Source organism: Bufo bufo, chromosome 6 (genome assembly GCF_905171765.1).
Source record: "Bufo bufo chromosome 6, aBufBuf1.1, whole genome shotgun sequence".
Taxonomy (NCBI): Eukaryota; Metazoa; Chordata; class Amphibia; order Anura; family Bufonidae; genus Bufo; species Bufo bufo.
Genome location: NC_053394.1, coordinates 180,693,880 through 180,721,440, shown reverse-complemented (window position 1 = coordinate 180,721,440; position 27,561 = coordinate 180,693,880). Strand labels below are relative to the sequence as shown.

General features: G+C 42.8%; 1 protein-coding gene across 2 annotated transcripts in view; it reads left to right on the top strand.

Moving 5' to 3' along the window:
* Positions 1 to 25,132, top strand: part of LOC121005090 (zinc finger protein 568-like) — a 92,039-nt gene extending 66,907 nt beyond the window's left edge. For both annotated transcript variants that reach the window (XM_040437629.1, XM_040437630.1), the window contains exons 6-7: positions 4,345 to 4,453; positions 23,595 to 25,132. In XM_040437629.1, coding sequence (XP_040293563.1) covers positions 4,345 to 4,453; positions 23,595 to 24,520 — 1,035 coding nt within the window. In that variant the 3' untranslated portion in view covers positions 24,521 to 25,132. The remainder of the gene's footprint in view (positions 1 to 4,344; positions 4,454 to 23,594) is intronic.
* Positions 25,133 to 27,561: the final 2,429 nt, after the last annotated feature.

Below are 27,561 nucleotides of genomic sequence, written 5' to 3'. Positions count from 1 at the left end.
ATCTGGAGCATATTCCACCCATAACAATCACAAAAATTCACTCATATTTAATGATACCCACATTGCACATCACCTTATGTGACTCCTATCCCTCTAGAGAGAGCTAGCCAACGACTTCACACCCCTGATCTATCTATCCAAAGGCCCCAGATATTTTCAAATTTGGACAGGCAATTATGTTTAATGTATACCTCTCTCCATTCTTATTACAATGTTTAATCTTGCAATAAATTCAGCGATAGTAGGAGGAAGAGGCTGTATCCATTTGGCAGCCAGTGTTTTGCGTGCTTGATATAATATTCTATTAATTCCAGTGCCGATATATTCTTGTAAGTTATCAGTTTCAAAGATACCAAGTAGACACACTCTAGGATTTAGCACATATTTTGCACTATACATTTTGTTAACTAGAGTTATTACGTCACTCCAGTACCATTTCAGGGCACTGCAGCTCCATAACATGTGAAATTACCCAGCCTCCTCCTCCTGGCATTTCGGACATGTGGAATCTCCTCTATAACCAATTTTAAAGGGTTTCTACCACCACATTTTGACCTAATTAGCTGTCAGACACTAGCGATCTGCTAGTGTCTGCTCTACCTAACCATGCTATTGTAATTAGTTTCTCTGCAGCGGTTACCCTAAAAAACATAGTTTTATTGGTATGCAAATGAGCCTCTAGGTGCTATGGGGGCGTCTTTTTTTAAGCACCTAGAGGCTCCGTCCATTCACCATTTCTGCCGCCCAGCGCGCTCCAGCCCGCCCCTCTGCTCTAGATTGACAGCCTACTCGCGCCTGCGCCGTGTGCTTCTGTATTCGGCGCAGGCGTAGTGACTGTTGGACTGCTCCCTGCGCCGTATTTGGCGCAGGCGCAGTGAAGATGCTGGCGCAGGGAGACAGTCACTGCGCCTGCGCCGAATACAGAAGCACACGGCCAGGTGCGAGAATTCGGGGGAGATGGAGAGAAGTAGGCTGTCAATCTAGAGCAGAGGGGCGGGCTGGAGCGCGCTGGGCGGCATAAATGGTGAGTGGACGGAGCCTCTAGGTGCTGAAAAGACGCCCCCATATCACCTAGAGGCTCATTTGCATACCAATAAAAGTTTGTTTTTTAGGGTAACCGCTGCAGAGAAAGGAATTACAATAGCATGGTTAGGTACAGCAGACACTAGCTAGTGTCTGACAGCTAATTAGGTCAAAATGTGGTGGTAGAAACCCTTTAAATAGAAAGACTGGGGATTTGTACGTCCTGTGAACCATATATAGTTGTGATAACCTAGCTGCTTCACTGAGGGACAACTTTGGGGTCAAGGCCAGTATTTCCTCCCACTGGGTATCTGTTATCATACCCACATCCTTTTCCCATTGTAGTTTTACCTTTAGAGGAAACTTTTTCAGATACTCTTCTAGGAGCTCAAGATATATAGTCGAAATAGCCCCTTTAACCGAACCCACTTCGATCATATTACCAAGTGTTCGATTAGAGACAAACTGCAGTGACATCCTCTTGGCTTGTGTATCAAGGGCATGTCTTAATTGCAAATATTTGTAAAAATGCGCGGTAGGTAGATTAAATTCTGAGCATAACTGCTGGAACAGTTTCAAAGTGCCCTGAGTGTATAGCTGACTAATATTCCATATGCCATTTCTTTCCCATTGGGAAAACCCTTCTAAACCAGATATTTCTGACAAGGCCTTATTACGCCATATAGGTGAGATGTCCATTAATCCTGTGATTTTCAACACTTCTTTGATCTTATCCCATATCTTCCTCATGAGCCCAATAATCGGGACCGTTTTCAATTTTACATCTACCTCTCTCTCCAAGAACCTAACAGGAGGAGAGCACCCAGAAGCCCACTCTACAAGCTTACCACTCCTTCCACCTCCTCCAACTACCTTCCAGCTCTTAAAATGCTGCGCTTGGGCGGCTACAAAGTATAGAAAAGGATTAGGTAAAGCTAGGCCACCCATTTCCTTACCTCTCTGCAGAGTTTCATATTTGATCCTACTTCTATCTTTTTTACATAACACAAACCGGATTTTTTTTTGAACCTTGTGAAAATAGTGCATGGGAACCCAAACAGGTGCATTATGGAGTAAATATAAAAGTTGCGGCATCATAACCATTTTCAGCAGATTACCCCTACCAATTAGAGACCAGAGAAGTTTATGCCATGATATGGCTTTAAGTTTAAATTTGGCAAGTATTGGTATTATATTGTCAGGAATATACCTATGGGGGTTGGTTGAAACTTCAACTCCTAAATATCTAAAAGATGACACTACTTTGAGTTTAGTATGGGCAAGAGAGAGAGATTGCGGAAGAGGGGATAATGGGAGAACAGATTTATCCCAGTTTATGAGTAGACCAGACTGGTTGCCAAAATCCAAAATAATCAAAATTATGGGGTTAATGGAGCAGGTCTGGTTTCCCACGTATAACATGTCATCCGCATATAGCGATACTCGTTCCTCCATCCTCCCTCTTCCAATCCCTTGTATCAGTGGAGTAGCTCGAATCAGACACGCTAGCGGTTCAATTGCCAGTGCAAAGAGCAGAGGGGATAGAGGACAGCCTTGCCTCGTACCCCTCACCAGTTCCAGCACCCGGGACACTCCACCATTTATTCTGAGCCCAGCTCTCGGCTGATCATACAGTAGTTTAACCCACTTAATGAAACTAGGGCCAAACCCCAACTTTGACAATACCGCCCACAGGTAGTCCCACTCGACGCCATCAAAAGCTTTGGCAGCATCAGGAGAGACCACAGCACTACAATCTTCCCCCTCCATTCCCAACTGGAGATTAAGGAAAACACACCTAAGATTAAGGGAGGTGGATCTGTCTGGCATAAAACCACATTGATCCTCATGTACAATAGTGGAGATAACCCCTAGCAATCTGTTTGCTAAGACTTTGGCGAGTATTTTAATATCCGTGGTCAGTAGTGAAATGGGCCGATAAGAGTCAACTAAAATAAGATCTTTAAGCAAAAAGAAGTGACGCACAGGACTGGCGCAAACCACGGGGGAGGTGCTCTCAGTAAAAAGGAATCACCCTTCCTTTAGTGCAAATGAAAAAAATAGTAAAAAGATACTGGGCACTCTCTTTATATAGGAACCTCACAGTTTATTGCAAATAATACATATAGACAATTCATACAATAATATAATAAAACAATGTAACACAAAAAATCCGGATGATAAAAAATACTAGATTCCTAAATATCTATTGATAAACACTTTAAAATGTGACAACCTCTGATTGTTGGGGATAAAAGTCTCTTTAAATAAATGTCCATCCAACTTATATTTGGGATATGGTGAAACTCGCTCTTTGGGGTATATGGTGACCCCCAAGAAATTTCCTCCAAACGGAATAGAAACACAGCTATTAGATAGTGATTTATTTGTGCGGCGTCCCGCTTTACTCACTGTTCAGCTGTGATGATATGCTCCGCTGCTGTGCCGGTACTTTGAATTTTCGTGTTCAGGGATATCATGTATTAGTCCCGTTCCCCTCTCTGTCTCTCAGGCGCCGCTCCGTCAGTGTAAGAGCCGGCGCTTGGTAGGTTTACAGATTCCTTCTTCCGCGCTGGACTTTAATTGTGAATGAGCGTAATACACTCCCATGGAAGTCCTGTTGGAATGCGCGTCGGGTCTGTGATGAGACTGGGTTAGTCCGGGTATATGCAGTCCTTCAGTAGGTAGAGTCAATGTCCATCGGGGGGGTCCTAGCACCAAACGCGTTTCGGGGTCTGTTATCACCCCTTCCTCAGTTGTCCACTGAGGAAGGGGTGATAACAGACCCCGAAACGCTGTAGTCCCCCATTTCAGTTATTACTTTAGTTGCCCTCCTCTGAACCCTCTCCACCTCTGCTATGTCTGCCTTGTTCACAGGAGCCCAGAACTGTACACAGTACTCCATGTGTCATCTGACTAGTGATTTGTAAAGTGGTAGGACTATGTTTTTATCATGGGCATCTATGCCCCTTTTGATGCAACCCATTATCTTATTGGCCTTGGCAGCAGCTGCCTGACACTGGTTTCTACAACTTAGTTTGCTGTTCACTAAAATAGTCCTAGGTCCTTTTCCATGTCAGTGTTACCCAATATTTTACTATTTTGTATGTATTTTTTTGTCTGTATTATGTACTTTATAAAGGCATATCATTTTTCATACACATACATTTTTGTACTATATGAGGTGTGCTTGGGATATGTACGGTCTTTGTGTATAGTCGTTTTTCTGTTTGGGTACATTTTAGCACCCCGTCTGATTGGGTACTGCCCACTTTCCTGTATGCAGTAATTACGATGTTGCTTTTTGTGATTGTTATTTAGGACAAAGACCTCCTCAATATTAAAGTGGAAGTTATAGATGAGGATGGAGAATATATACAGGGTGACCAGATGCATACAGATGAGAAACTTCCTACTGATATGAGTCCAGGTGTGTAATAACAAATCAATATTTGATCTTTAATATAACAGTACATGAAGGTGATATGATTGCGTTTTTGGTGTGATTTACTTTTAGATCTTTTTTTTCCAGCCATTCTTTGGTGGATTTACTGGTGTGTTTAGGGTCATTGTCACAATATGAGGTCACCTTTAACTGGAATTCAATTTTCTGACAGGTGTTATATTTTCCAAAAAAGAAGTATGAACAGTATCTTGTTCAATGTGTGATTTGTTTTTTCAAAACAGTCAGATCCAATCCAAAAGTATACCACATTGTGATAGTTAAAGCTACGTGTGACATTTTGGGTCCTATGAACCCTTAAAACAATAAATATTAATGAAATAGTAGTACATAAAATTGCACATCCTATGTATCAAATATATCACAAAGACCTAAGAACTACATATGTACAGTCGTGGCCAAAAGTTTTGAGAATGACATAAATATTGGAAATTGGAAAAGTTGCTGCTTAAGTTTTTATAATAGCAATTTGCATATACTCCAGAATGTTATGAAGAGTGATCAGATGATCATAGTCCTTCTTTGCCATGAAAATTAACTTAATCCCCCAAAAACTTTTCCACTGCATTTCATTGCTGTCATTAAAGGACCTGCTGAGATCATTTCAGTAATCGTCTTGTTAACTCAGGTGAGAATGTTGACAAGCACAAGGCTGGAGATCATTATGTCAGGCTGATTGGGTTAAAATGGCAGACTTGACATGTTAAAAGGAGGGTGATGCTTGAAATCATTGTTCTTCCATTGTTAACCATGGTGACCTGCAAAGAAACGCGTGCAGCCATCATTGCGTTGCATAGAAATGGCTTCACAGGCAAGGATATTGTGGATACTAAGATTGCACCTCAATCAACAATTTATAGGATCATCAAGTGTTCTGTCCCCACATGAAGGCGAATGAAGGTGTAAATGATAATGACTTTGTGACTGTCCTACCTTCGTATCCAAGCAGTGGAGCAGACCGGACCGGCAGATGCTCAGGTTAGATGGATCCAGACGTAGACATGAGGATGCAATCAAACATGGGTTTATTTGATCCAGAGCAGTGTCATACGGTGATACAATACAGGAATGCAGTAGATGCTGTCATGCGGATGTCTTTCCTGAGGCTAACTGCTGAGGCTACTGCTGGTCAAAAACTGATGCCTTCACAAGCCAAGGTGTGTGTCTCCAGTCACAAAGGAATGCAGCACTGAAAAAGGCTACAGGAAGTGACCAGGCCCAAGGCTGCTAAAACCACGCCCAGAGATAAAACTTTATAGACAACGAACGAGGCGTGCAGCATACAAATTCCGGCCAGCAGATGGCAGCAGAGAACAATAGACTTAAACAACATAGGTAAAACAAGAAATAATACAGTGCAGAAATTCAATATGAAAGGAACAGCACACTCCCCGTCTGAAATTCACTTTGGGGATTTCACTATGACGAATGTCCATAAAATATAAACAACCTGTAAAAGAAAACATGTTAGAATGCAAAACATAGTTTAGTCCTGTTTTCCAACTTGGAATGGAGAAGATCTGCGAAGCTTGATACAGTCCTGTTCACCCATCAGGGACGTTCTCGATGGGTCTCATCCAAATGGAGAAACGTTCAAAGCGCTGACAACTGAAGCTGGCGGTTTGCTTTGTTCCAGTGACTAATGCACTAACTTCAGTGCGGATTTCTGGATCATTATCCGGATCCTGGATGCTGAAAACTTCCTGTACACATTCGTCCGCCTCTCCAAGTAGAAACTCTGGACCTGTAAGCCAAGTAGAGTTAGTAAAGGAACCTATAGACATAGGCCTAGTGGCGTGATCTGCTGGATTAAGTTCGGATGGTACATAGTGCCATTGTTCAGGTTTGGAGGACCTCCTGATTCTCTCTATGCGGTTACTAACGTACACATAAAATCGCTTGGTCCGATTGTGGATGTAACCTAAAACGACCTTACTGTCGGTGTAATACTGGACCTCAGCTATATCGACACCCAGTTCTTGTTGTACGAAATCCGCAATCTCCACTGCCAACACAGTCCCACAGAGTTCCAGTCTGGGAATAGTATGATCGGGCTTGGGGGCTAACTTAGCCTTACCAAAGACGAATCCAACGTGATTTTGGTTGTTGGGTTCTGTCACCTTCAGATAGGCAACCGCTGCGATGGCCTCCGTGGAGGCGTCCGAGAACACGTGGAGTTCTTTCTTTATGCTAGAGGAAAGTGAAGTTTTAATATAGCATCTCGGGATGTGGATCTCATCCAAGGCACACAAAGATTGCTTCCAGGCTTCCCATTTTTGCTCTTTCTCGGAGGGAAGTGGGGTATCCCAATCCTTGACTGTTTCAGAAAACTGTCTCAGTAGAGATTTACCTTGTATGGTGATGGGCGCTACAAATCTCAGCGGATCAAATAGGCTGTTTACCACTGATAGGACGCCTCGCTTTGTGAATGGCTTGTCTGCACAACTTATCTGAAAACCGAAGGAGTCAGCCGAGAGATCCCATCTGAGGCCCAAGCTCCTCTGCACAGGTGGACTGTCCAGTCCCAAGTTAATGTCCTTGAATCCTGGTGCATGATCGCCTGATTCGAAGGCCCTCATAACGGCCAGGCTGTTTGAAGCAATTTTGTGTAGTCTAAGTTTAGCTTGGTACAACATACTTTGAGTCCTTTTAAGCAGATCGATAGCCGCTTCTTCAGTCGGTAGTGATTTGAGTCCATCGTCTACGTAGAAGTCCTTTTCTACAAAGTCTCTGGCGTCTTTACCGTACTTGGATTCTCCCTCTAATGCAGTGCGCCGAAGGCCGTAAGTTGCCACGGCAGGTGAAGGGCTGTTTCCAAATACGTGTACCCTCATACGATATTCTGCCATCTCTGCGTTGGTGTCGTTATTCTTGTACCACAGAAACCTGAGGAAATTCCGGTGGTCCTCTCTGACTACGAAACAGTGGAACATCTGTTCAATGTCGGCGGTGATGGCAACGAGCTCTTTTCTGAACCTCATCAGCACTCCAACTAGGTTATTCGTCAAATTAGGACCTGTGAGAAGGACATCATTAAGCGATACACCTTGATGTTTGGCACTTGAGTCGAAAACAACCCTAATTTGATTAGGTTTCCGTGGGTGATACACTCCAAATGAAGGCAAGTACCAGCACTCGTCGTTCTTCCCTAAGGATGGAGCTGGTTCTGCATGGTTGTTGCGGAATATTTTGTCGATAAAGGCAACGATGTGTTCTCTTATCTCAGGCTTACTGTTCATGGTACGCTGAAGAGAGTTAAATCTCGACAGAGCTTGTTCCCTATTGTTCGGGAGTCTCACCCTAGTAGCTCGGAAGGGTAATGGAGAAACCCAGTGATTGGTTTCGTCTTTAAGGAACTCATTGTCCATTATCTTGATAAATTCTCTGTCCTCTACTGACAAAGCTACTTTATCATCGTCCTTGCTTGTGTGAAAGACTAATCTTCCCAAGTTGTTAGAAAAGTAGGGAGGAATGTCGTCAGGTGGTTTTATGAGGTCTGGAGGCTTCTCTTTCACCTCATAGTGATGAGGGCAAGGCTTAATGCAAGTTGTGCGTCCATCTCCACGCATGTATGTTTTGAAAGAGCGGATTCTTGGTTGATCCAAGCATACATTTCCTATGACCACCCATCCCAAGTCCAGTCTCTGGGCGTATGGTGCATAGTCGGGACCATTACACTGTTGACGCACCTTGTGTACCCTTAGATTGTCTCTGCCTAGCAGGAGTAGAATCTCGGCGTTGTTGTCCATAGGTGGGATAACGTTGGCTAGGTGCCTTAGGTGTGGATGGTGAAATGCAGCTTCCGGGGTAGGAATTTCATCCCTATGGTTGGGTATTTGATCGCATTCGATCAGCGTCGGTAGAGGTATTTCCGTATTTCCACTGACTGAACAAGCGATGAATCCTTGTGCCCTCCTGCCGCTAGTCTCTATGCGACCAGAGCAGGTGTTTAAGATGTAGGGTTCTGACGGTCCCTTTATTCCAAAGGCTTCAAAGAATTTAGGTCCTGCTAGGGAGCGGTTGCTTTGGTCGTCAATGATGGCATACATTTTTACTGCCTTTTCTGGTAGCCCCTCCGGGTAGACCTTTATTAGACATATGCGGGCACAACATTTCTCACTCTGGCCCTCCCCACATACGTCCAAGCATGAGCAGGAAACAGCAGTGGCTGTGTTAGCGTGGTTCTGGGGCTCCCCGCCATAACTTTGAGCAGGACTGGTGGTGACAGCAGCAGGTGAATCCCTTGTGAGTGGAGTTGGGTGCATAGCTGAGGCATGTCTTTCACTATGACACTCCTCACACTTGATGATGGATTTACAGTCCTTAGCCATGTGCTCCAATGAAGCGCAGCACCTGAAACATACCCCAAGCTCGGTGAGGACTTTCTTGCGCTCCTGTATGGTTTTGGATTTAAATCCTCTGCATTTGTTCAGTGAGTGTGGTTTTTTATGAATGGGACATTCACGATTGAAGGCCTTGTCTCCTGATGAGGTAGTGTACTGTCTACCAGTGGGTACTGCAGATGATGGTAGGTTAGTCTTTCTAACATTCACGCTGCTCTTAAAGTCTCTGTGTTTATGTACAATACTTTCATACCTTGATGATGGTGTCACTGAGGCTGTAGTATTGAACTCCAGGAAGTCGAGGCTGGGGTCATTCCTCATCTGGGACTGTTCATCGATGAATCTACAGAAATGAATAAATTGGGGAAAGGTGACGTCATGCACTCTTTTGTACCTTGAGACTGATGCCGCCCACTTCTCTTGCAGGCTGTATGGTAGCTTCACGACAATTGGGTTCACCCCATGGGCTGTATCCAGGTAGCACAGCCCGGACAGACGAGGGTCTCTTTTGGCGAGCTCCAGTTCCATGAGCAAATCACTTAAATCCTGAAGCTTATGGACATCCTTGAGACTGATCTTGGGGACGTTCTGCAGTCTCCTGAATAGTGCCTTCTCTATTGCTTCTGCACTGGCGAAGGTGCGTTCGAGTCTCTGCCAGGCTGCAGCGAGACCTGCTTCTTCTTGTCCCACATAGACAGTTCTAAGGCTCTTGATGCGATTTGTGGAGCCTGGGCCCAGCCAGTTGATCAAGAGGTCGAGCTCCTGCTTTGCAGTTAGGTTAAGGTTGGCGATGGCGGCTTTGAAGGTTGCCTTCCAGGCTCTGTAGCTCTCCGCACGGTCATCAAATTTTGAGAGACTGGTGTTAATTAGCTCTCTGCTCACCATAAACCTGGCAAACTCAGACATAATTGATTTCTCACTGCCTGTTGCCATGACAACTTGTGATGCCCCTGGGGCGTATAGGTTGCGTGGCGTGAAAGGGTGAGATGCTTCCGGGTAGAATGATGTTGCTGCAGGGTTGAGCTGTGGTCTAGCCTCTGTAGATTCTGATGACTGCTGCTTGAGCTGTGGAGGTAGGCCAGGAAACACCTGGTAGCCATCTTGCTGTAATAACTGTCCTTGAGAGGGCGCGTCTGGGCAACTGTTATTGGATTGCTCGGGTGCTGTGGGTATCGCTGGCACTGCAGGTAGAGCTGACTTGGAGGTTTCAGTGTTGTTGGCTTGGACAGTACTGCACACTGGGGGTGGTGCAGATAACTGTTTCAGTACGTAGTCGTTGGTGCGATCAGCTGGATCGTCTATCTCCTCTGGTGGTAAGCAGACTGAATCGAGGCCTTGGCTCAATGCTTGCTCAAGTAGTCTTACTTTTGCTAATGCAATTTCCTCTTCCCTCTCTGATTCAAGGATCTTTATTCGAGCCTCTGCTTCTGCCCTCTTGGCTTCTGCTTCTGCTTCAGCCCTCTTGGCCACCGCCTCAGCCCTCTTGGCCGCCGTCTGTGCCTCTGCCCTCGCAAGGACTTCTTTTTCGGTGAAGGAACGCCTCACTTTGGATTGCTCTGCATTTATGCGGGCCTCTAGTAATCTTTCGCTCAGGGTGGAGCTTCTAGAGCATGATGATCTGTAGGACCGCGAGGAATGTTTAGATGAATGCGATCTGTGTGATCTAGTTTCTTGCAAATGAGAGATGCGGAGTTCCACTTTATCTTTAGCATCCAGCACCATGGCGTCTCTTTGTCTGTCTATTGATTCTGCCTTGCACAATTCTGACAGGGCTTCTTCAATATTAGAGTCTTTTAGAAAGGTTATATACCTTGTGGACAGTTTCTTGTACCTTTCATGGGCTGCGTCCAGCCGCCCGACGGCAACTTGTAAACTGGTGGCATCGCCTGAGGAGGACTTAAGTCCTGATATGAGGGAGGAAACTTGTTCCCATAGCTCTTCCAGGTTGTCACATAGCTCATCTTTCCTGGTGTGATAATTTTCTGTGATCTTTATAGTTGGTTTGAAAGAGCGCCTTGGTCGAGTGACTTGGTCTGCTGGAAGTGTGGGTTCTACCTCCAGCTCTTCATAATGATCAGTATCAGGTTGCATTTGCTTTGTTTCATCACTGGGGAACTGTACAAGGTCCTTTTCGGCCATTTTGATTTAAGGTGCGCTGTCTCTTTAAGAAAATGAACTTTTGAATTGGGGGCTGAAAATTGCAGTGCGGCTCAGATGAGGCACCCCGATGAGTTTCCCAAGGTGTTTTGAGTGAATTGCGGGGTTTTGGTTTGAGGGAGGCCCCGCGTGCGTGAACAGTTCTTATATCATGCGAGCAAGGGTTAATATAGGATGTAGAAAGTGGCTTGGCGAGTAGTGGAGGACTTCCAGGCGAGAGTATATCTACTGCGGACACGCCGTGCTTCCCCTTAGGCTTATGGGACGTGCACTGTTGCTGGGCAGATTTGCTGGGAGTGGGCCTGTTGCAGGGGAGGTTCCTGAGTGTGGCACTGGGCTCTGAGGGAACCTGCAGCCGGGCATTGGACATTCAGACAGATATTTACTGGGGTATAAGGCTTTAAGGCAGTTTTTGACTGTTCTGTCCCCACATGAAGGCGAATGAAGGTGTAAATGATAATAACTTTGTGACTGTCCTACCTTCGTATCCAAGCAGTGGAGCAGACCGGACCGGCAGATGCTCAGGTTAGATGGATCCAGACGTAGACATGAGGATGCAATCAAACGTGGGTTTATTTGATCCAGAGCAGTGACATATGGTGATGCAATACAGGAATGCAGTAGATGCTGTCATGTGGATGTCTTTCCTGAGGCTAACTGCTGAGGCAACTGCTGGTCAAAAACTGATGCCTTCACAAGCCAAGGTGTGTGTCTCCAGTCACAAAGGAATGCAGCACTGAAAAAGGCTACAGGAAGTGACCAGGCCCAAGGCTGCTAAAACCACGCCCAGAGATAAAACTTTATTTAACAAGAACGAAGGCGTGCAGCATACAAATTCCGGCCAGCAGATGGCAGCAGAGAACAATAGACTTAAACAACATAGGTAAAACAAGAAATAATACAGTGCAGAAATTCAATATGAAAGGAACAGCACATCAAGAACTTCAAGGAAAGAGGTTCAATTCTTGTTAAGAAGGCTTCAGGGCATCCAAGAAAGTCCAGCAAGCGCCAGGATCGTCTCCTAAAGAAGATTCAGCTGCGGGATCGGAGTGCCACCAGTGCAGAGCTTGCTCAGGAATGGCAGCAGGCAGGTGTGAGCGCATCTGGACGCACAGTGAGGCGAAGACTTTTGGAAGATGGCCTGGTGTCAAGAAGGGCAGCAAAGAAGCAACTTCTCTCCAAAAATAACATCAGGGACAGATTGATCTTCTGCAGAAAGTATGGTGAATGGACTGCTGAGGACTGGGGCAAAGTCATATTCTCCGATGAAGCCTCTTTCCGATTGTTTGGGGCATCTGGAAAAAGGCTTGTCCGGAGAAGCAAAGGTGAGCGCTACCATCAGTCCTGTGTCATGCCAACAGTAAAGCATCCTGAGACCATTCATGTGTGGGGTTGCTTCTCATCCAAGGGAGTGGGCTCACTCACAATTTTGCCCAAAAACACAGCCATGAATAAAGAATGGTACCAAAACACCCTCCAAAAGCAACTTCTTCCAACAATCCAACAACAGTTTGGTGAAGAACAATGCATTTTCCAGCACGATGGAGCACCGTGCCATAAGGCAAAAGTGATAACTAAGTGGCTCGGGGACCAAAACGTTGACATTTTGGGTCCATGGCCTGGAAACTCCTCAGATCTTAATCCCATTGAGAACTTGTGGTCAATCCTCAAGAGGCGGGTGGACAAACAAAAACCCACTAATTCTGACAAACTCCAAGAAGTGATTATGAAAGAATGGGTTGCTATCAGTCAGGAATTGGCCCAGAAGTTGATTGAGATCATGCCCAGTCGAATTGCAGAGGTCCTGAAAAAGAAGGGCCAACACTGCAAATACTGACTCTTTGCATAAATGTCATGTAATTGTCGATAAAAGCCTTTGAAACGTATGAAGTGCGTGTAATTATATTTCACTACATCACAGAAACAACGGAAACAAAGATCTAAAAGCAGTTTAGCAGCAAACTTTGTGAAAACTAATATTTGTGTCATTCTCAAAACTTTTGGCCACGACTGTACATATCAGTTATCTATGGGTGCAGAACATCAGCGGCCTATGGAGTATTCAACATCTAACAGCACGGTAGCTAGTACTCAAAAATTTGTATGGCATGTATTGTGTATTGTGTTCGCCCATGGGGCTAGTACATAATTAAGCAAATGGATAATGAATCAGCTCCCAAATACATAGTATCTAAGATCAGGGCTTTGTAAAATAAGGATCTGTAAATCAAAACAAGGATGACCTGTAAGGGTACTTTCACACTTACGTCAGAGGATTCCGGCAGGCAGTTCCGTCGCCGGAACTGCCTGCCGGATCTGTCAAAACGTATGCATCCAGATGGCATTTGTCAGACGGATCAGGATCCGTATGACAAATGCATTGAAATGCCGGATCCGTCTCTCTGGTGACATCCGGAAAAACGGATCCGGCATTTATTTTTTTCACATGTTTTGCGGTCTGAGCATGCGCAGACCGCAATGCCGGATCCGTTTTGCTGGAACACTTGAGGCCGGGAACGGCATTAATGCATTTCAATGGGAAAAAATGCTGGAATTTTGGACGGAGATAATACCGCAGCATGCTGTGGTATTATCCCCGTCCTGAAAAGGCAAAAAGACTGAAATGAAGACATCCTGAACGGATTGCTCTCCATTCAGAATGCATTGGGATAAAACTGATAAGTTCTTTTCCGGTATTGAGCCCCTAGAATGGAACTCAATGCCGGAAAAGAATAACGCTAGTGTGAAAGTACCCTAAATCGTATACAACCATGGATTAAGCCTTCATAGGGGACATATAAGAGACTGGTGATGAGCACATGTCCTATGAACAACCTGGAAGAAAAATCATGAATTCCAAACAGTATTTTAGACAAATAGTTTCTCAATCATACTGGATGTGTCTATGTAATAATACAATCTATAGTCCATAGTAATGTATAGTACCAAAATATGAGACTAAAGGCAGCACTTAAAGGGGTTGTCTGCTTTATTTATATTGATGACCTATCCTCAGGATAGGTCATCAGTATCAGATCGGCTGGGGTCTGACACCCAGCACCCCGCCTATCGGTTGTTTGAAGAGAAGGCAGTGTTCCTATGAGTGCGGACTTCCCTTCATTGTTTACCTGCTCGCCGTCGTAACCACAGTGGTGAGCAGGTGTAATTACATGTAAGCCGTCCCTTTCACTTCTGGGACTGCTCATTTCTAGTCAGGTGTATAGAATGGAATTGGGTGGAGAAAAATGCAATTTGCTTTTTTTTCTAAAATGTTTGATTCAGTGACCTATTTTTCACAGTCGCCACGTGGCCTTGAAAAAACAAGGTTTACCAAACGTTCATATACTCATGCCTTTTGCAGTGATACCCTATATGTGCGTTTTACATCTTTTTGGACTGGAAGACTTCAAAGGGCTGGAGTGCATTTTGGACTTTAAAGGCCTATTTTTGTATTGCTGGTTATATGGCACCATCCTTCCAGAACAAATGTTGTACATTACCAAAACATTAGAAACACCCACAAAGTGACTAATTTTTAAAATGTTGACCTCCCAAGGTATTCATCATGGGGAAATGTGGACATATACTTCTACTGTTTTTAATGATGCCCTATATGTGCCTTTTGCATCTTGTTTGGGCTAACAGAAAGACCTGAAATGACTCGATTGTAGGGCTGGGCTGATAATAAAAAAATAAAAATAAAAACTGACTATCAGCCTGATTAACTGATGGCACATTGCTTATGTAAATTTTTTTCGTGATGTGATATGGGGGCTGAGCGGCAATTCTTCCCTGTTCACACAGTGGAGTAGGAAGGGAAAGTGTCCCTCCCTCCTCACTGTGACGCAGCCGGCTACTGGCACCAATGAAAAAGGCCAGTGGCCCGATGGGGAAGTGTCTGGGAGGAAAGGAGGGGGGAAGAATAGGAGGGCAGTGGAGGAAACTCGCAGTGTCCAGGTGGTCCTGAATTCTGATGGGGTAAAGGTCCATTGAAGATATCATCGCCATGTGATCCACTTGTTTGTGACCACATGGCAATGACATCATCAAAGGTCCTATTAATTTGTAGCAAGATCTTCCTGTATGCTGATAAGGTAAAAGACCTTCTGTCACCCCACTAAACAGTTTTTTTTTTTGGTTACTTATAATCCCTATACTACGATTTATCCATACATACTGTAATTAATCATTTTGGTTCAGCAGATTCTGTTAAAAACGTACTTTTAAAATATGCAAATTACCTTGCTACCAGCAAGTAGGGCGGCTACTTGCTGGTAGCAGCCGCATCCTCCTATCCTAAAGACGCCCCCTCCGCATGTTGATTGACAGGGCCAGCGGACGGGATCTTTCTCTGCTGGCCCTGTCTGCTATCAAGATCTCGCGCCTGCACCGTAACGGTATTCAGTCGGCGCAGGCGCACTGAGAGGAGGACGCTCCTTCGGCCGCTCCATCCTCAATGCGCCTGCGCCGATGACGTCACATCTACACCTGGCACAGGCGCATTGAGGAAGGAGCGGCCGAGCGAGCGTCCTCCTCTCAGTGCGCCTGCGCCGACTGAAGACAGGTACGGCACAGGCGCCAGATTTTGAATGCAAACAGGGCCAGCAAAGAAAGATCCCGTCCGCTGGCCCTGTCAATCAACATGCGGAGGGGGCGTCTTTAGGATAGGAGGATGCGGCTGCTACCAGCAAGTAGCCGTCCTACTTGCTGGTAGCAAGGTAATTTGCATATTTTAAAAGTACGTTTTTAACAGAATCTGCTGAACCAAAATGATTAATTACAGTATGTATGCATAAATCGCAGTATAGGGATTATAAGTAACCAAAAAAAAACAAAAAACAGTTTAGTGGGGTGACAGAAGCCCTTTAATGATGATATTGCCATGGGACCAATAACATCCACTTGCTACTGGTCACATGGTGATATCATCAAAGGTCCCGCTCCATACATTGAGGTTGCTGGCGGTATAATACAGCAGGCACCCGGCCACAATGAAGGGGAACGGCGATTACGCTGAATCTCGTCATTTAACCCTTCAGATGTCAGAATCTTATTCACCCTAATACTCTATTATGGTGAACGGGACAAGGAATCAAGAGCCCAGGTTCTAGCCACCCTAAGGGGGCTAAAAGTTATTAAGTAAAAAAAATTTAAAAAACACAAAAATATTAAAAGTTTAAATCACTCCCCTTTTCCCAATTTTACATATAAAAAATATAAACAAATTTAAAAAAACATAAGGTATTGCTGCATCCGAAAATGTCTGAACTATTAAAATATATATATTTTTTAAATGTTCCTTTGTGGAGAACAGCCATAACAGAAAAAACAATAATAATATGCAATTTTTTTGTCACCTTACCTTGGGCCCCCCCCCCCCAAAAAAAAAGTTGGTGATCAAAAGTTCTTTGTACCTGACTGCTGCTGTTTTTTTTTTTTTTTTTTTTTTTAACTTAAAGGGACACTGACAGGCCAAATCAGCATATATAGTTAGATATATCACATTACAGGTCTTATAGAGTCTTTTAAAAGCATATAAGTATCCCCCCTGTCCACCTTATAAAGAGCAAAATATAAAGTTTTATAACCTGCTTGTCCGGTCAGCAATCTGCCCAAGGGGCGGCGTTTCATGTGAAAATGCGCCCAGCTAGCCGCTCCCAACTGCCGTTCTTAAGCCCCGCCCAGCTCATCATTATTCACTTCGCTGGGCGGCGGCTAGAACTCTCCCCAGTGCCGATCCTGCGCATGGGCAATTCAATCCTCTGGGACGCACTATTAACCCCTTTGACGATGTGAGTGAGCAGCGCTCTGAAGCGCTGCTCTGAACAGTGCATGGCTGAGGCTGCAGCTGCCTCCAAGACGCAGGCAGGCTGTGTGTGTACGCATGCGCGATCTAACCACGGCGGGGGCGCAGGCGCAGAAGATTGGGCATGAACGATGCCCAGAGGATTGAATTGCCCATGCGCAGGATTGGGACTGGGGAGAGTTCTAGCCGCTGCCCAGCGAAGTGAATAATGATGAGCTGGGCGGGGCTTAAGAACGGCAGTTGGGAAGGCTGGCTGGGCGCATTTTCACATGAAACGCCGCCCCTTGGGCAGATTGCTGACCGGACAAGCAGGTTATAAAACTTTATATTTCGCTCTTTATAAGGTGGACAGGGGGGATACTTATATGCTTTTAAAAGACTCTATAAGACCTGTAATGTCATATATCTAACTATATATGCTGATTTGGCCTGTCAGTGTCCCTTTAATAAAACAGCCAGTCAGGTACAAACAACTTTTGATCACCAACTTTTTTTGGGGGGGCAAGGTAAGGTGACAAAAAAATTGCATATTATTATTATTGTTTTTTCTGTTATGGCTGTTCTCCACAAAGGAACATTTAAAAAAAAAAATATATATATATTATTATTATTTTTTTTTAATAGTTCAGACATTTTCAGATGCAGCGATACCTTATAGTAACATAGTAACATAGTACATAAGGCCGAAAAAAGACATTTGTCCATCCAGTTCGGCCTGTCATCCTACAAGTTGATCCAGAGGAAGGCAAAAAAAAACCCTGTGAGGTAGAAGCCAATTTTCCTCACTTTAGGGGAATAAAAAATTCCTTCCCGACTCCAATCAGGCAATCAGAATAACTCCCTGGATCAACGACCCCTCTCTAGTAGCTATAGCCTGTAATATTATTACACTCCAGAAATACATCCAGGCCCCTCTTGAATTCCTTTATTGTACTCACCATCACCACCTCCTCAGGCAGAGAGTTCCATAGTCTCACTGCTCTTACCGTAAAGAACCCTTTTCTATGTTTGTGTACAAACCTTCTTTCCTCCAAACGCAGAGGATGTCCCCTCGTCACAGTCACAGTCCTGGGGATAAATAGATGATGGGATAGATCTCTGTACTGCCCCCTGATATATTTATACATAGTAATTAGATCTCCCCTCAGTCGTCTTTTTTCTAACGTGAATAACCCTAATTTTGATAATCTTTCAGGGTACTGTAGTTGCCCCATTCCAGTTATTACTTTAGTTGCCCTCCTCTGGACCCTCTCCAGCTCTGCTATGTCTGCCTTGTTTACAGGAGCCCAGAACTGTACACAGTACTCCATGTGTGGTCTGACCAGTGATTTGTAAAGTAGTAGGAATATGTTCTCATCACGGGCATCTATGCCCCTTTTGATGCAACCCATTATCTTATTGGCCTTGGCAGCCGCTGCCTGACACTGTTTTTTGCAGCTTAGTTTGCTGTTTATTAAAATTCCTAGATCCTTTTCCATGTCAGTGTTACCGAGTGTTTTACCATTTAGTATGTACGGGTGACTTGCATTATTCCTTCCCATGTGCATAACTTTACATTTCTCAGTGTTAAACCTCATCTGCCACTTATCTGCCCAAGCCTCCAATCTATCCAGATCCCTCTGTAGTAGTATACTGTCCTCTTCAGTGTTAATTACTTTACACAGTTTAGTGTCATCTGCGAAAATTGATATTTTACTATGCAAGCCTTCTACAAGATCATTAATAAATATATTGAAGAGAATAGGGCCCAATACTGACCCCTGAGGTACTCCACTAGTGACAGTGACCCAATCTGAGTATGTACCGTTAATAACCACCCTCTGTTTTCTATCATTGAGCCAGTTACTTACCCACTTACAGACGTTTTCTCCGAGTCCGAGCATTCTCATTTTATATACTAACCTTTTATGAGGTACAGTGTCAAATGCTTTGGAGAAGTCCAGATACACGACATCCATTGATTCGCCGCTGTCAAGTCTAGTACTTACCTCCTCATAGAAACTGATTAAATTAGTTTGACATGACCGATCCCTCACGAAGCCATGCTGATATGGCGTTATTTGCTTATTTCCCATAAGATGCTCTAACATAGCATCTCTCAGAAAACCTTCAAACAGTTTACCCACAACAGATGTTAAACTTACCGGCCTATAGTTTCCAGGCTCTGTTTTTGGACCCTTTTTGAATATTGGCACCACATTTGCCATGCGCCAATCCTGTGGGACATTCCCTGTCAGTACAGAGTCCGCAAATATCAGAAATAAGGGTCTGGCTATGACATTACTTAATTCCCTTAGGATACGGGGGTGTATGCCATCCGGTCCTGGCGATTTGTCTATTTTGATCTTTTTAAGTCGCTGTTGTACTTCTTCCTGGGTCAGACAGGACACTTTTAATGGCGAATTTATTTCAGCATTCAGCATTTCATCTGACAGTTTATTTTCCTCAGTGAATACATTGGAGAAAAAAATATTTAACAGCTTTGCTTTCTCCTCGTCGCTCTCTGCGACTCCCCCCTCCTTACTCTTTAAAGGGCCGACACCTTCAGATTTATACTTTTTAACATTTATATATTTTTTTTAAATTTTTTTATATTTTTTATATGTAAAATTCGGAAAGGGGAGTGATTTAAACATTTAATATTTTTTTTTTTTTTTTTTTTTTTTTTACTTAATTACTTTTAGGCCCCCTTAAGCGGCCAAAACATGGCATCTTTTATCCCATTCACCCTAATTGAGATTATTAGGGTAAATGGCATTCTGACACGCTCCTTACAATTTACCATGAAACGCCAATCCTTGTATTGTGTCGAACCAGGTATCAATGTATCGAAAAAGTATTGAGACTTTGATACACGGTACAACCCTACTTGGAAGCACAGTAGGGTAAAAAAAAAAAAAAAAACTGACTGAACAATTAGGACATGCCTGCACTCATTCTGAGTCATCGAATCATTAATTGAAAGGAGTGTAAAGGGAATGTGTCATCAGAAAATGACCTATTATTTTAGTAGCCTATTATAAAAACAGATGTGTTACTATCTAGTTTTAACTGACAGATAAAATGTTTGGTGACAAATTTCCTTTAACAGCATTTAGAAAGCATTAAGAAAATAGCTTTACGGCTACAATCGACTGATTTGACATTGACTAATATGGGAGAGTTTTCTAGACATGCTGTGTGACCTGTGCAGAGGTTATTGTACAAGGAAAGAACAGATAAGCTGTGATGTCACCTATTGTGAATGGTGAATTCTGTCTTATCTGTCATTCTAATTATGTCTGTAATGATATCACCTCTGTGTAAAGATAAGCAGGTGATTGTAGTAAAGTGATCTACACAGACCAAAAAGTGATGCCTATTATTAGGCTTAGTGGCCAGTGCGAAAACTGCATGATTTTAGGGTTTTTGTTTAAATATAGATTATTATAGAATATAGACTAATAAATATATAAATAACACCACCAAAAACTCTTTAACCACTTAAGGACCACAGGTTTATACCCCCCTAGTGACCAGGCCCGGTTTATTGCTCGGTCATGCAACTTGGCACCCAAATGAATTTTACCTCCTTTTCTTCTCACAAATACAGCTTTCTTTTGGTGGTATTTGATTGCTGCTGACATTTTTCGTTTTTCCGATATTAATCAAAATAGACCGCAATTTCCTCAAAAAAAAGTGTATTTTTAACTTTTTCTGGTAAAATTGTTCAAATATAATTACATTTCTATACAAGTTTGTGTCAGAATTTATTGTGCTACATGTCTTTGATAAAAAAAAAAATCCAATAAGTGTATATTTATTGGTTTGCGCAAAAGTTATAGCGTTTACAAACTATGGTACAAAAATGTGAATTTCCGCATTTTGAAGCAGCTCTGACTTTCTGAGCACCTCTCATGTTTCCTGAGGTGCTAGAATGCCAGGATAGTATAAATACCCCCCAAATGACCCCATTTTAGAAAGAAGACACCCCAAAGTATTCGCGGAGGGGCATGGTGAGTTCATGTATGATTTAATTTTTTTTCACAAGTTAGCGGAAAATGACACTTTCTGAGGAAAAAAAATAATAAAGTTTCCATTTCTGCTAACTTCTGGCAAAAAAAAAATCTCCCACGGACTCACTATGCCCCTCAGTGAATACCTTGGGGTGTCTACTTTCCGAAATGGGGTCATTTGTGGGGTGTGTTTACTGTTCTGGCATTTTGGGCGGGGCTAAATTGTGAGCAACCCTGTAAAGCCTAAAGGTACTCGTTGGACTTTCGGCCCCTTTACGCACCTAGGCTGCAAAAAAGTGTCACATGTGGTATTGCCGCACTCAGAAGAAGTAGGGCAATGTGTTTTGGGGTGTATTTTTACATATACCCATGCTGGGTGAGAGAAATATCTCTGTAAATTGACAACTTTGTATAACATTTTTTAAAAAGTTGTCATTTACAGAGATATTTCTCACACACAGTATGGGTATATGTAAAAATACACCCCAAAACTCATTGCCCTACTTCTTCTGAGTACGGCGATACCACATGTGTGACACTTTTTTGCAGCCTGGGTGCACAAAGGGGCCCAAATTCCAATGAGTACCTTTTTGGAACCCATTTTGGAAAGAAGATACCCCAAGGTATTCCGTGAGGGGTATGGTGAGTTCATGTAAGATTTTATTTTTTGTTACAAGTTAGTGGAATATGAGACTTTGTAATAAAAAACAAAAAAATAAAAAAATAAATAAATTTCCGGTGCCAAAAAAAAAAATGAACTCGCCATGCCCCTCACGGAATACCTTGGGGTGTCTTCTTTCCAAAATGGGGTCACTTGTGGGGTATTTATACTGCCCTGGCATTTTTGGGGCCCTAAAGCGTGAGAAGTCTGGAATCCAAATGTCTAAAAATGCCCTCCTAAAAGGTACTCATTGGAATTTGGGCCCCCTTGCGCATCTTGGCTGCAAAAAAGTTTCACACATGTGGTATCGCCGTACTCAGGAGAAGTAGGGCAATGTGTTTTGGGGTGTCTTTTCACACATACCCATCCTGTGTGTGAGAAATATCTCTGTAAATGACAACTTTTTCCATTTTTTTATACAAAGTTGTCAATTTACAGAGATATTTCTCTCACCCAGCATGGGTATATGTAAAAACACATTGCCCTACTTCTCCTGAGTAGGGTGATACCACATGTGACAATTTTTTGCAGCCAAGATGCGCAAAGGGGCCCAAATTCCAATGAGTACCTTTAGGATTTCACAGGGCATTTTTACGCATTTGGATTCCGTGAGGGGTATGGTGAGTTCATGTAAGATTTTATTTTTTGTCACAAGTTAGTGGAATATGAGACTTTGTAAGAAAAAAAAAATAATAATAATAATAATTATTTCCGCTAACTTGTGCCAAAAAAATAAATCTTCTATGAACTCGCAATGCCCCTCAAAAGTGATCTGTATAGTGCCGGAGCGATTTTACTGTGTTTTTGCAGTGATCAGAAAAAAATTATTTCTGTCACTGAGGTGGGGTGAACTGAACGCAAGTGTGCGCACAAGATCAGGCCTGATCGGGCGAACACTGCGTTTTTTTTGTAGAGCCTAAGGTGACCCTAATGTACTGATATAGATCTGATTGCGATCAGTCTTGATCACTTACAGATACTATATAGTACTAATGCTGATTAGCGACAGCGATGATGCTAATCAGCGACTAATCGGTGACTGCGGTGTGGTGGGCGCTAACTACCTAACAAGTAGCTAACTAACTGGCGGTGATAAGGGACCCTTAGGCCCCATTCACACGTCCGCAATTCTGTTCCGCATTTTGCGGAACGGAATTGCGGACCCATTAATTTCTATGGGGACAGACTTTGTCCCGCTTGGATCCGGAATTGCGGATCTGCACTTCCGTTCCGCAAAAATATAGAACATGTCCTATTCTTGTCCGCAATTGCGGACAAGAAAAGGCATTTTCTATATAGTTCTGGCAATGTGCGGATCCGCAAAATGCGGAAAGCACATTGCCGGTGTCCGTGTTTTGCAGATCCGTGGATCCGCAAAACACATACGGACGTCTGAATGGAGCCTTACAGGGGGGTCTATATGGGGTTATCAGGGGTTAATAAGTGACAGGGGGGTGGGTGTGGTGCTTGGTGCTACTTACACTGCTGCCTGTGTCCTCTGGTGGTGGATCCAAGCAAAAGGGACCACCAGAGGACCAGGTAGCAGGTATATCAGATGCTGTTAACAAAACAGCGTCTAATATACCTTTCTGATGCGATTTTTTTAAACATCTACAGCCTGCCAGCGAATGATCAGCGCTGGCAGGCTGTAGTTTAACTTCAGAGCTGCGCGCCGCTGTGAGCGCGCGCGCGTTCACGCGAAATCTCGGGTCTCACGAGATGACGCCAATAGGCGTCGCTGAGACCTGAGAGCGCCGCCGTCCTGACACCTATCGGCGTTAGTGTGACGGGAAGTGGTTAAAAATCTTAGACATAAAAAACGTGATTTAAACAATAGGACATTTTCTGGTAATACATTTCCTTTTAAGTCGGCCATAGTCATCTATAAACTTCTGTATAAAGACGTCATGATGATGACAGACATTTGAGCCACAATCCAAATAAGAATAAACATGTTGAGGTTTAAAAAAGAAACAAATACAAGAAATTCATCTGGGAAATTGTTTATTTAACATACATTATTGCAAAGTTAATTTGTTTTTGTTTCATGTGCATAACTTTCACTTTTATGTACTATCTGAATGAAGATACAATCTAGATATCACCAACTATATTAACCCTATTTATGTCATTTTTTTCCACTTAGGATGTGCACGCAGTAGTCAGAGTGTCTCAGAAGAACATTTTTCTTTTACTTCTCTGTGTAAAATAGAAGATGGTGAACTAAGACAAGTTTCAATAGGAGAAGACACCATTATACCACAAACAGCATACCGATCACCCTCTCTCTCTAAACGTGAGCAATATGCATTGAACACAGGAGCTTCTGGTAGCACAGGTTGTGGCAAAACAAAACCTCTGTCTATTCATCAGAGAGTCCTAAATGGCGAGAAGCCATTTTCTTGTTCTTACTGTGGGAAATGCTTTTCTTATAAATCGGATCTTATTCGACATGAGAGGATCCACACAGGGGAGAAACCGTTCACATGTTCCGAGTGTGGAAGAAGTTTTACCTATAAATCAGTTCTCATTCAACATCAGAGAATTCACAATGGTGAGAAGCCATTTTCCTGTATGGATTGCGGAAAAAGTTTTGCACAGAGGTCTGTTCTTTTTAAGCATCAGAGAATTCACACAGGTGAAAAGCCATATTCATGTCCTGAGTGCGGGAAATGTTTTAATCAAAAATCATCTCTTGGTGAACATCTTCTAATCCACTCCAGTGACAAACCATACACTTGCTCTGACTGTGGAAAATCCTTTACTCAAAAATCACACCTTGCCCAACATCAAAAGATTCACACAGGTGAGAAACCATTTTTGTGTCCGGAGTGCGGCAAATGTTTTCGATTTCAGTCTGATCTTATTCGACATAAAAAGATTCACACAGGAGAGAAGCCGTATCCCTGTTTAGAGTGTGGAAGATCTTTCACATACAAGTCAGTTCTTATTCAACATCAGAGGATCCACAACGGTGAAAGGCCCTTTCCTTGCCTTGATTGCGGAAAATGTTTTACTCAAAAATCGATTCTTGACAAACACAGAAAAGTTCATGCAGCATCAGTAAACTAGTGAAACAAGTAAGTTTACTCAACCAAAGCATTATTTCTGAAGGAAACCTGCATCATTAGTGGAAAGAGAGCTCTTCATATTTTACATTTTGTTCTTTTCAGACAATGTGTCTTTGGCCTTCCGAAGAGGACCATCTTGGGAGCTACAGTATAAAATTATAGTGTTGCATCACAATATTGATCAATATTATTTAATTCTCCAACTGTTTTCTGATACATCTGTCTTTCCTTGGATTTGAGGCCTAGCTTAAAAAGGATAATTGTCAGTTGAACAGAAACATTAAGTCCTTCATTGATGCATACAAAATTTGCCTGAAAGACAGGATGTAAAGTAACATTCAGCATCTTGCTGGCTATAAATTTTGTGATTGTCTACTCTAATGTAGATTTGTCTTAAATACTTGGGACCTTGCATTTGCTATTTATACACAGTAGATGAATCCTCTACATTTACCAAAATCAGTTAAAGCTTCTACCAAGTTCCTGACCTTTTATTAATGCAAGGAGATTGATACTAGCTGAAGAAAACAGGTTCAACCGTCTTTGAATCTGTATTTGAAACAATGCTAATGTGAATACGTGATGTAGGGGCATCTCCTAAATTGCAATCAATTCAATACCTATTTATAAATATATACCAATATGTGTCTCAGTTATGCATGGTGTTTGCAACGTTACAAGGGCATCAACTATAGATGTACTAATTGGCAACTTTATTTTACACTCAAAACTAAGGCTCAGGTTATACATCTGTATACATATCCTTAACACCCCCCAAACTAGAGGAAGGGATGTATAGTGTAAGAGTCCATTAATGTAATTCTTATCTAGATACTCACTTGAATTCCGATGCTGTGCTCCCACAAACCAGCAGTAAAATGCATTGAGAGGATTCTTCTTTGAGTCCTCTCCAATATGCAAATGATATCTGAAGTCCTCTCAATGCATTTTACTGCGTGTTTTACATAATCTGACTCTGCATCCCTTACACTATACACTGCTCACTCTAGTTTGGGGGGTTTACAGAGCTGACAGATTCCCTTTAAAGAGGTTTTCCAGGACTTTAGGACATTGTGTAGTGGCAGTGCCTGCTTACTACAATGCTACTACAGTCACGCTGCAGTAATGAGGCACAGCCACAACAAATTGGACAGAGATGTGTAGTTCTGGCACCATAGCTACTGCAAACAGTTGATGAGTGCCAGGGGTCGGACCTAAGGAAAGGTCATCAGTACCTAAGTTCTAGAGAACCCCTTTCATTCTAGCCCAGTGGGTATCTAGCATGTTACCTAAGTGAAATGTTAAGACTGCTTATTATGTTCATAGGCTAACCACTATAGGGGGGAATTTAACCGTTAAATAGGTTGTTTCAGCCACACTGTGGCAAAACAAGGGCACTTATGGAAGATTTTGCACAAAAATTTGGAATTGAAAACTTCTGGATTCTTTAAAGAGAACCTGTCACAAAACAATGTAATTCAGTCTATATAGTTGGTATATAATTTTGTGGGAAAAGATTCAATAGAACTATACATTTAAATCGCTGCTCTTTATGACTTATGTTATATTGGAGGCCATTTTATCAGTGATTATCACTGTGTGTGTGTATTTCTATAGAGAGCAGTCAGTCACTGATAGTTGTACATGGGGTGGTCTTAAACAGGTTGTGCAACTTTAATCTTTTTTTTTAACTGACCTTAGACATTGACCAGACTCACAGTGGTGATCATGATTACCTGTTCTCTGTTGCTGGATTATTACTCCATCAGTCCACGGTCACCCTTGCAGGGCCTGGGTCTCTCGGAATCAACATCCTGTTGATGAGGGAAAGGATATACGGGAGGTTGCATCAACTGTTTCATTCTCTGCAGTTTTGCCTGTGCATAACCTTCAGAATGACAGGAAGATGCGCATTAAGGAATTCAATGTATGGCTTGGTTAATGGTGTCGGAACCAAGGGTTTGGCTTTGTGTCTCATGTTAGCTCTTGTTGGAATGGAAAAGAACTGTACAAGAAAGATGGTTTGCATCTTTCTCTCAAAGGAACGAATGTCCTCGGTGAACAGTTCCAAGTATTTGCTAAGGAGCATTTAAACTAGGAAAGGGGGGCAAAAGAGTGATAATCCAGCAGTCCGACTGCCCCCCGGAACAATGCCAGAAGATGCCAGTAGCACAAAGGTTAAGAAATGACAAGCTCAGATTCTTATCTACAAATGCTCGCAGTTTAGGGAATAAGATCAATGAACTTGAGGCTATAATGGCATCTGAGAATATAGATGTAGTGGCTGTTACTGAGACGTGGTTCAAGGGGAGTAATGACTGGGATATATCAATACCAGGGTTCTCTCTATACAGGAAAGACAGAGAAGGCAAGAAGGGGGAGGGGTGGCCCTGTATGTGAAAGACAGCATAAAATCTAATTTGATACAAGTTAGCGAGAACAATTTAGAGTCAGTTTGGGTTACCTTGCAGCTTGATAATCATAAGATAACTCGTGTAGGTGTGATATATAGACCACCTAGCCAAGTCAAAGAATTAGATGATCTACTAGTTGAGGAAATAGCTAAAATGACATTGAAGGGGGAAGTTATCATTATGGGAGACTTCAATCTTCCTGATGTAAACTGGAAAACCAAAATAGCTAGTTCTGCCAGGAGTACAGATATTCTAAATTCCCTACTGGGATTATCTCTACAGCAAGTGGTTGAGGAGCCAACCCGGAAGGAGGCCATTTTAGATTTAGTATTCACAAATGGGAATTTGGTATATGATATTACTGTAGGGGAAAGCTTGGGATCTAGTGATCACCAGTCAGTGTGGTTTACTATAAGTACAGTGACTGATTCACACCACACAAAAACAAAAGTTTTAGATTTTAGAAAAACAGACTTTTCTAAAATTAGATTAGTGGTATACGAGTCCCTATCAGATTGGAACAGTTTCATTGGAGTCCAGGAGAAATGGGACTACTTAAAAGAGGCACTATTGAAGGCAACAGAAAATTGCATTAGGCTTGTCAGTAAAAGCAAAAAAAGGAAAAGAC